Genomic DNA, 14,577 nt, shown 5'->3' with positions numbered 1-14,577 from the left:
CGTTTCGGCCACAACGCAAGTAGCCGTCCTCAGGTGGAGAACAGGTCTGTCGATGAGACAGAGTCTGAATGACAAGCCCCAGGCTTGGAGCGACTATTTAAGCTGGGATGGAGGGGCGAAGAGCGCCTTGACAAAATAATTTGCATATCAATAGGAATTTAGCATATTTATGGGAAATGCAGATATGCGATTAGTACTACTTGTGAAATGCGTAGGAGGTTTGGCGAGGGGTTTAAAGTCATTATGCCCGTGCATTATGCAGGATTGGCAGCATCAAAGGGAGGGGATAGGGGTAGCATTAATAAAAAAAGGTTCTGATATTGTTCACTCCCGAAGTTAGCGATGCATGGGACTCAAACTCAGGTCGCCGGGTTTGCTGCGCGGCGCGCTAACCACCACGCCCTCGCTTTGCCCGTAATAATTGTAATAATAATTATCTTTGCTTGCCCACGCCAACCTTGAACAAACGATGCCGGTCAATGTGGAAGCAATCAACTGCGCGCGTCACCTTTCCGTCCGTGCCCCTTGTGTCTCTGGCCGTGCGGCGCCAAAGGCCCCCCACTCCGCCTCGTCGTTTATAAATACCGCGGGGGAAGCTGCGGCTTCTGGAAATAGCTGCGCCTGGGAAGCGAGGCAGACGCTGCCGCCTCCGCCCACGCCGCCCTTAACGCGAGCTGACACGTGAGTGTCGGGGCCCGGTGGTGGCGTTGGGGCGGGGTGGGCCGGCAGTCTTGGGCCCCTGTGACATCGGCGATGCGCGCTGACCGCCGGCGCTCGAGGGTGCTGCCGGCAATGCGATCGGTGGATTGTCACGATTCGGGGGGGCGTTGCGATTTGATTCGAACGCCGAATTATTTCCGCGTCTTCGATTTTCTCGCGCCGTTATTTTTCTCGCTCGTCTGTAGAAACTTTTGTTTGCCCCGTGGCCAGTGACGGTTCATTGTCGTCGCCGGCAGCCACGATTCATCTGCTGCTGGATGAAGGCCTCTCCCCCCCCCCCCCCCAAATCATCTACCTATCGCCTACACACGAGCTGCTTTCATCACTCCAGCTCTCCATGGATGTTATCTCGGACACGTTCCGTTCCTTGGCTTCCACTCCCCCATTAATCTTGACCATCGTCCCATCATCCCTGACCCATGTCCACTTTTATTTTGCGTGTTCTCTCACACGCGCATCCTTGTGTCTGTCTCTCGGTGTAATTCCAAGCGTACATTTCCCCGGAGATGATCACGGCAGCAAAAATACCGCACGTCCTCGTTTCACTTGAAACACACGGTCGACATCCAGGCTTGTGAAAGCGGCATGCATGATTGGGGTAAAAACATCCTGATGCAGCACGACCCTCCAAAAAAGAAGACTTAAGACTGGGTTGCACTTTCCTGGCAAGCCATTGGGGATTCTACCAATTTACGATTGATCATCAACTATCCGTCGGCTTTGGAGAGGGGAGGTAACAGATTTTCTAAAACGCAGGATAATCGCTAATCATTATTAGCTTATTGTTGCACATTCTTGTATGACATGTTTTCAGGTGTTATATAAATATTTTTTTGTGTTTTAAATGTGTTTACTTTATGAAATTGGCATGAATAAACATACAAATAGATGCAAATAAATATCCTTACTTTAAAAAGTTACTGTATTTACTGGACCGTACTTTCCACTCCAATCTCAAAGACTGCATCATGGAGTGATGAGTATATACGTGCAGTATTTTCATCGTTTAAGTTGTATGTAGTGTATAATGCACCATATATTTTTCACACTGAAATCAAGCGTAGCTGCTTTTCTTGTGCACGCTACGTGATGCCGATCGCCGGACTAGTGAGAGCCTTTGGAACGGTTTTGCCGGTTTCGCCGAATCGGCCCGGGACCGCCGGATAATGTCGAAAGCCGCCGAATAATCGCGCGGTGCCGGATAATCGACGATCAACTGTAATGTCACGCTGCCGGTGACCAAACCTACCGGAATGCGCCTGATCTCATCTTATCTCGTGAGCTAAAAATCAGGATTGTGCAAGATTGTTTTTTTGGGTGACGGGCGGACCACCCTGTGTGTGAAGCACGTGTTGATAAGCTTCTGCGCAGCTCCGTTGCGAGCAGCAGAGGGCAGTGCAGCAAAAGCATTGTTGTAGCCTGTCCCCCCCCCGTCACCCCCGTCCCTTCACTAACTCACTAACCAGCACGGTGTAGCAAGGTCAAGTAACCCCCCCACCCCGAGACCCCTATTTCACTAACTCACTAACCAGCACGGTGAATCAATGTCAAGTAACCCGCCCCCCGAGACCCCTATTTCACTAACTCACTAACCAGCACGGTGTAGCAATGTCAAGTAACCCGCCCCCCGAGACCCCTATTTCACTAACTCACTAACCAGCACGGTATATCAATGTCAAGTAACCCACCCCCCGAGACCCCTATTTCACTAACTCACTAACCAGCACGGTGAAGCAATGTCAAGTAACCCCCACCCCACCCAGAGACCCCTATTCCGTGGGGAGGCCCTCATTTGAAAGACGATTGACTAGGGCTGTAAATTATTACGAACGCGTATAACGTGTTACAATAAAACATAGTTCTTGGTAAGTTATTGAGCCATTTACAAAAAAACGTCCAGCTGCCTTTTAGCGGAGCAACAGACATGGAGAGGCGACGCTCCCCGCGTGAACTCTTGCGACCTGGCGTCTGGATTCTTGTTTTTCTGGATATTTTTTTGTCTTAAGATGTTTTCAATTTGGGTTCGGAGGTTTACGGCCTTTGTCAGGCGGGGCAGGGGGGGTGCAGGGAAGGGAGCGATGGGGCGAATTTTCTGGAGGTTTTCTCTGGTTGCGCCATTGCAGCTCAGTGATTGATGGGTTCGCGGTTTGTAACCCCCCCCCCCCATTCTGGATTTGAAGTTTTCGTGACTGCAAGGATTCATACTCTTTGGTTTTTTCGGTAAAGTCACGTAGGTAAAATTTTTTAATAAATTAATCACGACGTTTCGGGCGCAACACAAGCATCCTTCTTCAGGTGGGGACAACGTAGCGAAAGCACAACCGCTTAGATGTCAGACGTTCCGCTCCACGTGCCGGCAGCTTCTTCGGGAGATAAATTTGGACATCGCTGCGAACAGCCGCTCGGGTACGCAACCCAACAAGCGTGCAGCAGAAGAGCTACGAAGCGGATGTGGCTAAGAGGCGGGGGGGGGAGAGATGGAGGGAGAGAGAGATCGTTCAGAGGCCTCGATGCACAGTAGCAGCACAGCAAGAGCTAGAGATTTACAAAAAAAAATCTGAAGACAGAGAGAGAGAGAGAAAAATATGTTTTCGGTAAATCGTGAGCACGTGGGCTCTTGCATCACGTGCTGACCTCACTTGTTTAACGGATCCTGTTGTGATTCTGTTGTGGTTTTGCGGGTTCTTGGCTCTTGAGAAGTTGCGCAATGCGACGTTCATCCAAGGCGGCGGGCAGCGAAAAGTCCCTTTGTGTTCGTTCATTCTGGCGGTCAGATGGGTTTGTTAGCCAAGGCGTGTTGTTGACGACGTGTTGTGGCCTCACTCGCCGCAGGGGCAAGAGACACACAAGTCGGTGTGATGCGTGAGTGCGCGCAGACGGCAGGACACAACGCAACTACTGTTCACTTCCACGTTACTGCTCCTCCCAGACTTGAATCCCCGCTGCGCTATCGGTCGTGAGACGGGTGAATCCTTCACAGAGCAGTGCGACCCTCCTTTGTTCGAGAATGGCCCACGGAAGGGGATATCACAGAGCTACGTCTGAGATCCCTTCAAGTGACCTCTGCACTCCACAGCGCCGGGGAAGCAACACTCTCCCATCCATCCTACCAGAGGGAGTAATATATGAATATTGCGTGACAGTAACGATATTTGTAATTTACATCGAGAATTTTGCCAAATTAAGCGCAGGCACCAAATCTTCTTGGTTCTTTTGGTAAAGTCACGTAGAATGGAAATAATAAATAATAAAAATAAAACATAATAAAATAATTCTCACGACGTTTCGGCCACAACGCAAGCAGCCGTACTCAGGTGTAGAACAGTCTGTCGAGAAGACAGACTCTGTCTTCTCGACAGACCTGTGACTTTACCGAAAGAACCAAGAAGATGAATCCCTGCAGTTACGAAAGCTTTAAATCGAAATTTAGGCACCAAATCGTGATGCGATAATTATGTGAACCGGTCCTGGGCCTCCTCTAGGTCGACTCAGCCTCAAATGAGTACCTCGTGTGGTGTGTAGTAAAGGCGGTGTGGTGCTGGCCACCCACCCCCTCGTGTGCCGTTCCGGCCTTCATAGGAGCAGAGAGACAAGGCTGAGGAGGGTGAAAAGAGGGTGACGTTTACGCTGGTGAGGGTGAGTGAGTTGAGGGTGAGGGAGGTGAGGGTGAGGATGCACGGTAAGAGAGGAAGAGAGGGCAACTAGAGGGGAGCTCCAGAGCGCCGCAGGGTGAAACCCGCGACAGCGAAGATCGTTCGCTGCGACGGCGACGTCAGCTGTTCCAGAGAGAGAGGTCGGCCGGGTATTTTGAATTGCGTCTTCCCGAAAGTCTTCCCTAAGAGGGCAGTGCTCTCAATTGAAGTGTGGCGATTGACGGTGGCCTGCACAGAGAGGGGGGTGAGGGGGGTCTCTCACGGTGCTGCGATAATTGTTATGATCAGTTCTCAGCATCACCTCTCACGGTGCTGCGATAATTGTTATTATCGCAGCACCGTGAGAGGTGATGCTGAGAACTGATCACTGAGTGGCAGTCTTAAGGAGGGAACACGCCCGCCAGGCTGACACTGCCCCGACAATGGAGCGGTGACATCATCTCGTGCGTGGGAGCTAAGATGGATCGTGGGAGTTTGTGACGGCTTCAATAGAGAGATCGCCTTCATCCAGCAGCGGGTAAGATCATAGCCTGATGACGGTGATGATGGTGAAGATGAACTGTTGGTACCATTGCCTTGACTCGACTCGTGCACGTGCCCTTTGGACGCGGAGGCAGACAATGTCACCAACTACCTGTGCGCGGTCCCCCTCGCGGAGCTGGGCCTGGGCATGGAGCTCCACTGTGGGGCCACGGTGGGCGTCGGCGCGGAGCTGCGAGATGAGACCGCGATTCTCGATCGGGCCGCGGAGCTCACCGACGGCTTCTCCCTGCAGGCGCTGAAGGTGCCGTCTTGTTTTCACTTCCTCTTTCGGAGAGATTCACTCTAATTTCTTTTGGTGGTCTTCGCCAAATTTGATCCCGATTTGTGCTCTCGGAGTCATTTAACCCTTTCCCATTCCGATGACGTGCGGACGTGTACGTCATCAGTTTTCCCTCCGACGCCGTTCCGATGACGTACGTGACCTGATGCGTACCAAGGCTCCCACAAGGCCATGCGGGAGGGCATGCGGCACAGTTGTGACGTCAGCTCTCGTAGAGTGCGGTGGTCGTGTTGCTGCAGTTCTCTGCGGGTGAGTGCAATGTCTTTAACAGCAACGGCGCTACTACTACGCCTATCTAAATAAAATTAACGCTGAACCGCTCGCGAGTTCCGAGATTCAGCGGTGAATGGGACACCCACCGTTCAACTTGGAGACATCACGGAACAGGAAAGGTTTAGTGGGCATTACCTGGTAATATAAAAGTAGTTTTACATTTTTTTGGTGATTTTCTTACCGTTCCTATACTTTGCACTCTTATCGTGTTTTTGTATTTTTTGTTGTTGTAACTTTCTTACCCGCCCCTACTGAACATCTGGGTGAACATCTGGGAATTCATTTAAGGGCTGAGTTGACACAGGAGAGATCCGGGGCTTAAGATACCACGTGTATCTGCACCGATGCTAGCTGTAGCCGGGAATCGAACCCACGTGCACCGGGATGGTTGGGCAAACCACCACACCAACACCACGGCTCCCCACGGAACAACAGCCACCATTCATCACCATAACGCGGCGGTGATGTCAACCGCGGCGCTTGTGCCAGACTTCGGCTGTCAGTCCATCATCAATCTCGCCCCACCACCCATCGCCCCTCCTAGCGTCGCGTTTCTAACGCCAGCTCACTTTTCTCAACAGTCAATGCGACGCCTACTGTATATTTGGAGTTTGCGTATTTTGTGTGCGCTTGAATGGTTGTCATTGCTTAACCCTTGGGATGCATAGCCCCCGATACAAGAAGGCAGCAGCTACAATCCTTTGGGCCGCCACGGTGGCTAGGAGATGTTAACTTCCTCGCCTGGTGTACAGGACGTGGGTTCGATGCCTGCTGTATATTTGGAGTTTGCGTGTCTTGTGTGCGCTTGAATGGTTGTCATTGCTTAACCCTGGTGATGCATAGCCCCCGATACAAGAAGGCAGCAGCTACAATCCTTTGGGGTGCCACGGTGGCTAGGAGATGTTAACTACCTCGCCTGGTGAACAGGTCGTGGGTTCGATGCCTGCTCTATATTTGGAGTTTGCATGTTTTGTGTGCGCTTGAATGGTTGTCATTGCTTAACCCTGGTGATGCATAGCCCCCGATACAAGAAGGCAGCAGCTACAATCCTTTGGGGTGCCACGGTGGCTAGGAGATGTTAACTACCTCGCCTGGTGAACAGGTCGTGGGTTCGATGCCTGCTCTATATTTGGAGTTTGCATGTCTCTCTCTCTCCCCGTAGTCATGTGGATGTTTTTTCTCCGGGTCTTCCGGTGTTTACATCCACATTTAGAAACAGTGCATTGAGGTTTATTTAGATTTTGCTGCTTGCACAAGATAAGCCACTTTGTTGAGCTATGATTTGTGTCCAGGTTTCTTCTGGAAAACTAGTTAATACCTCCGTGGGCTCTGCCTGGTAGGATGGGGATGGTTTCGTGTTGTATTTGTCTGTGTTTGGGTCATTTGTTTACCGTTCTTGTACTTGGCACTGCTATCATGTTTTTGTATTGTTTGGTGTTGTAACGTCTGTCAAAAAGCGCGTATTAGCTCATCTGATTCCTCCTGCAGTATAAACAAGTGACCTCCAGTCCTTGCAGCAGAGGGAAAGCAGCACTTTTCCAGCGTGCCCTACTGCAGAGATTAATATTTCGCGTGTGACTGTCAAACCGGTATTTTAGAAATGAGCCAAACTCATCGTAGAACCAAATTTGACGTGATAGGTTATTATTTTTTCTACATTCAAGACTGAGGCCATCAACTCACTGCTCATTAGCACCCAGCGTAAAATCACAGGCAGCTGCGGCTTGAACCGAAAACCCGGATTGGAACCCAGGCTCGCTGCAGTGCTAGCTCCAAGTGTAAAATCAGAGGCGGTTGCGGCTTCAACCGAAAACCCGGATCGGAACCCGGGCTCGCAGCGGTGATGGCTCGGCGCGCTGACCTCCGAGCCACCTCCGCTTCGGGATAACAATTCGGCTCACGTGGAACATGCGGGCGATTTTGCGGTAATGGGATGGACGCAAGGCAAATTACGAGCGGGAAATGAAATTGAAACGGAGCGACAAACCTGCTGCGCGAAGATCGTGTCGAGATGATGAAGCGCAAATGATGCTCCCACGTTAAACTCCGTGGTGATTGAGCAGACCCTCCCCCGGGTGGCTCAGAGGTCGGAGCCGCTGAGCTTGGCACCGTTGAGGCCTTGGGTTGCAATCCGGGCTTCGGCCATCCGTGATTAAAGCCGGCTTCTCAAGCGCAGCGAGTTGATTGTCCCATACCGGTGTGTTTCTTGGGCGGTTTTCACGTAGGAAGTGTAAGTATATTATATTGTTAAGTTTTTTCGGTAAAGTCACGTAGGTAAAAAATTAAAATTAATAAAAGTAAAATAAAATAAAAATCACGACGTTTCGGAGGCAACACAAGCCTCCGTCTTCAGGTGGAACCGTCACAGCCACGACAGCTGTATACTTGATGGTAGGTTTTTACCCTTTTAACTGGTACAAAACTGACACCTTTATTCAAGGCATCATGTTTGCAATGACCACAACACAAGTAGTCAATAAAGCAAACAAAAAGAAGCAACTCTGATAAGGATAATAATATGCATCCTTATCAGAGTTGCTTCTTTTTGTTTGCTTTATTGACTACTTGTGTTGTGGTCATTGCAAACATGATGCCTTGAATAAAGGTGTCAGTTTTGTACCAGTTAAAAGGGTAAAAACCTACCATCATATTTTTGCCACTGGTAAAAGAGATCTCATAGTGTAGCTGTATACTTGTATACTTGATACAGCTGTCGTGGCTGTGACGGTTCCACCTGAAGACGGAAGCTTGTGTTGCCTCCGAAACGTCGTGATTTTTATTTTATTTTACTTTCATTAATTAAAATTTTTTACCTACGTGACTTTACCGAAAAAACCTAAGAATATGAATCCTTGCAGTCACGAAAGCTTCAAATTTAGAATGTAAATATATTAATAGTTTTAACACGAGGGCTTTCACGATGAATATTATACAATAGTCGAGATTTGTTTTGGTTTAGATCGTGGAATTGGCACGTTTTGTTTACGTGACAAACCTTATTAATTGGCTGTGTTGGGTGATGGCAGGTTTAACGATATTTATATCCACGCGATCTAACCCAAAAAACCTCTTATGGATATATTCATCATCATCACGACATTTTTTTAAACTTTTTCTTTCACCAGGTGTAAGGCCCACTGAGCTATCATAGCTCTTTTTTAGAAGCGACCTGGCTCTCACAATGATAGCTCAACGAAGTGGCGGCTGATATCATCATCGCGTGGACATTTATAGCAGCCAAATACTCTAGGCGCGTGATGTCGATTTTTAAATGTGGAGGGAAAAACCGGAGGACCCGGAGAAAAATCCACGCAACCACAGTGAGAGAGAGACACGCAAACTCCAAATATACAGCAGCAGGCGTCAGGGTCAGGATCGAACCCACGACCTCCTGCATACCAGGCGAGGATGTTAACATCTCCCAGCCACCGTGATGAGAGAGACACCGCAAACTCCAAATATACAGCAGGCGTCAGGGTCAGGATCGAACCCACGGCCTCCTGCATACCAGGCGAGGTAGTTAACATCTCCCAGCCACCGTGATGAGAGAGACACCGCAAACTCCAAATATACAGCAGGTGTCAGGGTCAGGATCGAACCCACGACCTCCTGCATACCAGGCGAGGTAGTTAACATCTCCCAGCCACCGTGATGAGAGAGACACCGCAAACTCCAAATATACAGCAGGTGTCAGGGTCAGGATCGAACCCACGACCTCCTGCATACCAGGCGAGGTAGTTAACATCTCCCAGCCACTGCTGGATGAAGGCCTCCCCATGCTCTCACTTTGCGTTCCATTGCTGCCGCTACTGTCCGTCTCACTCCTGCACACGGAGCTAATCTCGTCGCTCCACCTCCGCGTTTGTCATCCTCTTGGACGTGCTCCCTCATTCGCCTGCCATTCCATCGCCGGTCTCGCCCATCATCCCGTCTCGCGAATACCATTTACTTTTATCGGCAATATTACGTCTTAGGTTCGTCGTCGTTACCTTATCATGCGTTCCTTGCAATATACTTTAATTGGAAACAATATATAATCGCATTCGGAGTGAAGTCATTTTCACAGTGCTTGGCCGAGCACATGCTTTGGGCGTGGACGTCATTGCCCCATTTGGGGCTAGCGGGGACGACGCAGCGGGTCTCCGGAGGGAGCCCGGCTAGCGCTGGGTAGCCCCGGATTGGCCCTTCTAGCCCGCGCCTCCGCACCACAACTATGCGCGTTGTTATTTTTAAGCAGAGGGGCTAAGCACGCCACCGCCGCGCCGCCACCTGCCGCAACTAAAGCCGGTCCGAAATGACGACGGACAAAACGGACGAACAGGGCAGCCCTCGTCATTTACCGACGAGCTGCTCGCCGGATGAGCTGCGTACACTGCTCGTGATTACGCGCCAAAAGCGTGGACGTCGGGCAACAATGCTGGGGGGCGAGGGTGGCGGGGGAGGAGACGGGGGGGGAGTGGGGCCAGGGGAGCGGCCGCCACTGTTTTCATTGGCGTCCGCGCCAGCCCACGGGGTCGCGAGCGCGCTGTTTTCACAGCTGTTTGCAAGAGGCCGAAATAAGAACGGGAGGTGCCAGGGGAGGGATCGGGGATGGAGCGCCCAGGGGATGGCGCTTGGAGAGTGCCGGAGACGCCTCTCTAATCGGGGTGCAGCCACTTGGCGTCGTGGGTTGTCCGCACCTTCCCAAGCGTTTCGATTTTAGATGCGGCTGAGAAATGCTCCCCCCCGTACGTTTTGGGACAACAGTGATGGGCGTGTTCGAGTGTTGCGTCTCCTTCCTTCTACACGGTTAGCTGGCAGTTACGTACATTTATGATAATTACAGCGCAGTCGAACTCCGCTTATCCGTGACAACGTTGGGCGGAGGGGCGGGGTGGTGTGAATTTCTCGGATCCCATCTGTAATCTACCCCCTAACCGCAGGGAACAATTCGCTGAGTGGGACAGCCCCAACTTTCACGGTGTCGCTGCACCCCTTAATAGAGATCTGTTGGCTCCAGCGACCTCCGTTTGCTCTCGTAGAGATCTGTGAGCATTCGTAACTTGACCGGTCACTGCGCGTCTGTAATCGAGCCACTAGCCGCCGGGAATAATTGTTTGGAAGGCCACTTCCAAATTCCACAGCGTGGCCGTGTCCCCTGCTCTGCCTGCCAGCCTTCGTTAGTTCTAGCCCCTGTCTCCCTGCTTGCCCGTCTGTCCGTCTGCCCGTCTCTGCGCCCCTTTCCCCACAGGTGCTCTACCAGCTGTGGGTCGGGCAGAGTTCGGAATTCCTGCGGCGCCTCGTGCTGGCGCTGTACGCGGCCCCGCGCGGCCACGAGCAAGGTGGGAGGGGGGGGGGTCACAGGGCGGAGGTCACGGCGGTGGGGGCGTGAGGTTGTGTTAGTGGCGGTAGCGAAAGGAGGAGTTGGGATTGAAGTTGGGGTCAGGGAGCGCCCGCTGTGTTTTTCTCGGCCGGGTTGTATCGAGAGAGGGCAGTGCAGCAAAAGCAATCGTTGCGATGTGCTACGCTACCAACCGGCACTGACCAGCGTGCTGACGTGTCGTCATGTAACGCCCACAAATCCCACGTCCAGCAGTGGATTGTTGAACTGTAATCATTCTACGCTCCCATCGCGAACCCTCTCTGATCCTCCCCCTGCGTGTCGTCCGCGACCCACCGCCGCCGTGCCCTCTTTGTCGACTCCCCCCCCCCCTCCCCCCCCTTCTTGACCCTGCTAGGCCCACGCAACCGCCCCTCCACCCCGGAGCACGCGTTCGTCTCGGCCGCGTCCCCGCGCGTCTCCGACAGTCTCCGCCGGCTGGGCCGCAGCTTCGAGCTGCACCGCGTCGGGTGCGGGGGGCGGGCGGCGGAAGGCGGCGACCGGCCACGCTCGGCGGCGGAGCCGGCGGCGGGGGGCCCCGGCGACCCCAGGGGGTCCGGCGGGGGGCCGCGCTCGGAGCTTTGGAGGCTGCACGCGGCCGTGCGGAGTCTCCAGCTGCACCTGAAGATGGCGCTGCAGGAGTGAGTTTGGCGTTCGAACGGTCGCTCGGATCTCGTCGCAAGTCGCAGGCTAAGTCGTGGAGCTTTGATCGGTGTGTCCCCCACGTGTCGGTCGCGGCGGGTAAGTCGCCGAGAGCAACGCAAATTTTTATGCCTGAAGCTTCCTTCGTCTTGACGAGAGTTATCGTGACCTCCTCCGTTGCACAGAGACAGACGGACAGCTGGCTGGCGACCCTTGGATTAATTTGGGTGATTTTCTAGAGGGTAAGCATACGAGAGCAACCCAACTTCTTTACACCTGAAGCTTCCTTCGTCTTGGGTTCATCTTGACGAGAGTTATCGTGACCTCCCCCGTTACGCACATGGACAGAGCTAACGCACGATTTCAGGCTCGGCTGTAAAACCAGAACGCCGGAAGCGTCCGGAGCGCTGTTCTAAGAACTATTTTGGTACGCCACATCCATCTCGCTCTATTTTGTCCTCACCGTACCCTATATATTTTATAAACCTGTTCACAGATTGCTGGCAATATATGATATAGTGATGTAGGATTATTATGGAAATGGCATTACTGTGTACACTAAACTAAACTCTTATTTTACCAGGTAAGGCTCCACTGAGCTGTATAGCTCTTTTTCAGAAGCGACCTGGCCACAAATGATAGCTCAACGAAGTGGCTTAGAATGTAGAAATTTACAGCGGCCAAATACTCTAAACGCGTGACGTTGATTCTAAATGTGGAGGGAAAAACCGGAGGACGCCGGAGAAAGATCCACGCGCCCACGGGGAGAGAGAGATGCAAACTCCAAATATACAGCAGCAGGCGTCAGGGTCGGGATCGAACCCACGACCTCCATGTCCACCAGGCGAGGTAGTTAACATCTCCTAGCCACCGTGGCGCCCCCGCTACCCTAGCGGGTGGTGTCCTACACCGACACTCGCTCCTTCCAAGCCGGCCGAGCAACATTCCGGAAAGTGTCGAGTGAGAGATTAAACCCCCTGAGTAAAACGTCTTAATTGGGAAAACGTCGTTCATAACAACGGGCAGATAACGTGACGTCGTAGCATTGTCACTGCCCCACCCACCGCCCCCACAGCTCCCTCTCTCTGGAGGACGAGCTGGAACGTCTATTGGAGTCGGGCCTCGACGCCTCCACCTCCGCCAACGGAAGTAGCGGCGGCGTTGGCGACTCCGAGGCGGAGACGGCGGCGGCCGAGGCGGCGGCCGAGCTGCTGAGTTTGCTCGGGCCGAGGATGGAGGCCGCCAGGGCCTGCTGGGACGAGACCGTCACCCGCTCCAGGGCCCTGCGGCGCCGCGGCGATCGCGACGGCGCGGCCGGTGAGAGCGGAGCGAGAGGCGGTCAAACCCGCCGTGTTTTTTATTGTCCTTTTCGCGCACTCGGTCCTGACTGTGCTGTCCGTGTCACATCACGAGACGAAGGAATCATTCGGGAACAAGTCGGTTGAAGTGGATATCGCACAACTACATCCGAGACCCCACCCGGCCTGGCACAGACAACGATATCCGTCGCATGACATTCAAACTGCAGCTGGAAATTAGCCGAATTTTAAGATTGTGGTTATTTTGTGAGACATTCAACTCACTACACTTGAGTACCCAGCTTTAAACACGGGAGGCTGAAACGTGGGGCGCCGCGGTGGCGAGATGTTATCTGCCTCGCCTGGTACGCAGGAGTTGGTTGGTTCAATCGTAACCCCGATGCCTCTATGTTTGCAGTTTGAATATTTTCCCCGTGGTCGCGTGGACTTTTCTCCAGGCCCTCCGGTTTTTCCCTCCACGTTTAGAATCAACGTGCATTCCGAGTATTCAGCTGCTGTGAATTTCCACGTGGTAAGCTATAATTTGTGGCCAGGCCACTTCTGAAAAAGAGCTACGTAGCTCAGTGACCCTTACCTGGTAAAATAAAACATCAGTTTAATAGTTTAGTTTATTGAGAACCCAGTTGAATCGTAGGTGGCTGAAACCTGGAGTCCAACCTAAGATCTGCAGCAGTGCCAAGCTCAGCACCGTGACTGGCCTCTGAGCGATTCGGCCACTGCGTTTAGTAGAACTTTTTAAATTTCACAGAATTTCACCGCCTGTGGGATTTGACAGCGTCTATGTGCGAGAGGCATCACAAGATAAAGGGAGGGAGAAAAATACCACGGGGCAGAGATGTATCCCTGGGCAACGAACGCCCTTGCTGCTGCCTGAAGAGCGTTCATCATCAGCCGTGGTCTATCCGCTGCTGGATAAAGGCCTCCTCAACCAAGACACCGCCACCCAATGGCGGTGCCGGCTCGGCACTCTGACCTCTGACCCCTGAGCCATCTAACTGTACGAATCGTTGTTAGTCGATGAATCGATGCATCATCATCATCATCATCGCGCACCCAACTGGGTACTGCGAACACTCGCAAGGCAAGGGCTGTTCGCTATTCGCGTCGTCGCGCCGTCGCTCCGCGCCAGCGCTCTCCGCCCGCGTCACGTTGCCCCTCCCCCCCCCTCCCGTTCCGCCGTGTCGCGCGCAGCCGACGTGCCGGGCAGAGCGGAACCCCCACGCAGCGTCGGCGAGGATCGGCCTGCGTTGGTGATCATTGACGATCGCGACCCCATCCCGGAGGAGCAGGTACTTGCGCAGTACAAGACAAAGATCCCTCCCCTATCGTCTTAACGGACCGTTGGGGCGAGCGCTGTGAAGGCCGGCGCGGCACACGATGGGGTGGGTGGCCAGGACAACGCCCGGCCGGCTTTGTTTTCCTAGTGGTACTCATTTGAGGCTAAATCGCCCTCGGAGGGGACCCAGGACCCGTTCAGACATTATTCCCCGGTGTTGGCCGTGAGCGGGAATCCAACACGGGTCACCGGGTTCGTAGCGCAGCACGCTCACCACTGCACGACCACTCCTCAGTACACACACCCACACACTCACACACCCACACACTCACACACTCACACACTCACACAGGACACACACACTCGCGTGGTGACCACGTACTCGCTCGCACAACGGGGTTACCGCTTTATCCATATTGGAAGAACCGTGTCATGGTGATAACGCATTGTGTGCTGATGCTGTTTCTGTCGCTGATACTGCCGTTGCTGCTGCCACTGTTGATGCCACTCCT

At 52.9% G+C, this 14,577-nt stretch overlaps 1 protein-coding gene across 2 annotated transcripts in view; it reads left to right on the top strand.

The window, feature by feature from the left end:
* The window catches only part of VEZT (vezatin, adherens junctions transmembrane protein), a 40,662-nt gene that overhangs the window by 21,016 nt on the left and 5,069 nt on the right, over positions 1-14,577 (top strand). For both annotated transcript variants that reach the window (XM_078612247.1, XM_078612248.1), the window contains exons 7-11: positions 4,968-5,157; positions 10,700-10,790; positions 11,187-11,469; positions 12,546-12,787; positions 13,981-14,078. In XM_078612247.1, coding sequence (XP_078468373.1) covers positions 4,968-5,157; positions 10,700-10,790; positions 11,187-11,469; positions 12,546-12,787; positions 13,981-14,078 — 904 coding nt within the window. The remainder of the gene's footprint in view (positions 1-4,967; positions 5,158-10,699; positions 10,791-11,186; positions 11,470-12,545; positions 12,788-13,980; positions 14,079-14,577) is intronic.

The sequence above is a fragment of the Lampetra planeri genome, chromosome 38 (genome assembly GCF_965212315.1).
Source record: "Lampetra planeri chromosome 38, kcLamPlan1.2.h2, whole genome shotgun sequence".
In the NCBI taxonomy this organism is placed as follows: Eukaryota; Metazoa; Chordata; class Hyperoartia; order Petromyzontiformes; family Petromyzontidae; genus Lampetra; species Lampetra planeri.
Note: the sequence above shows the minus strand (reverse complement) of the source record. Positions and strands in the feature narration are given on the sequence as shown.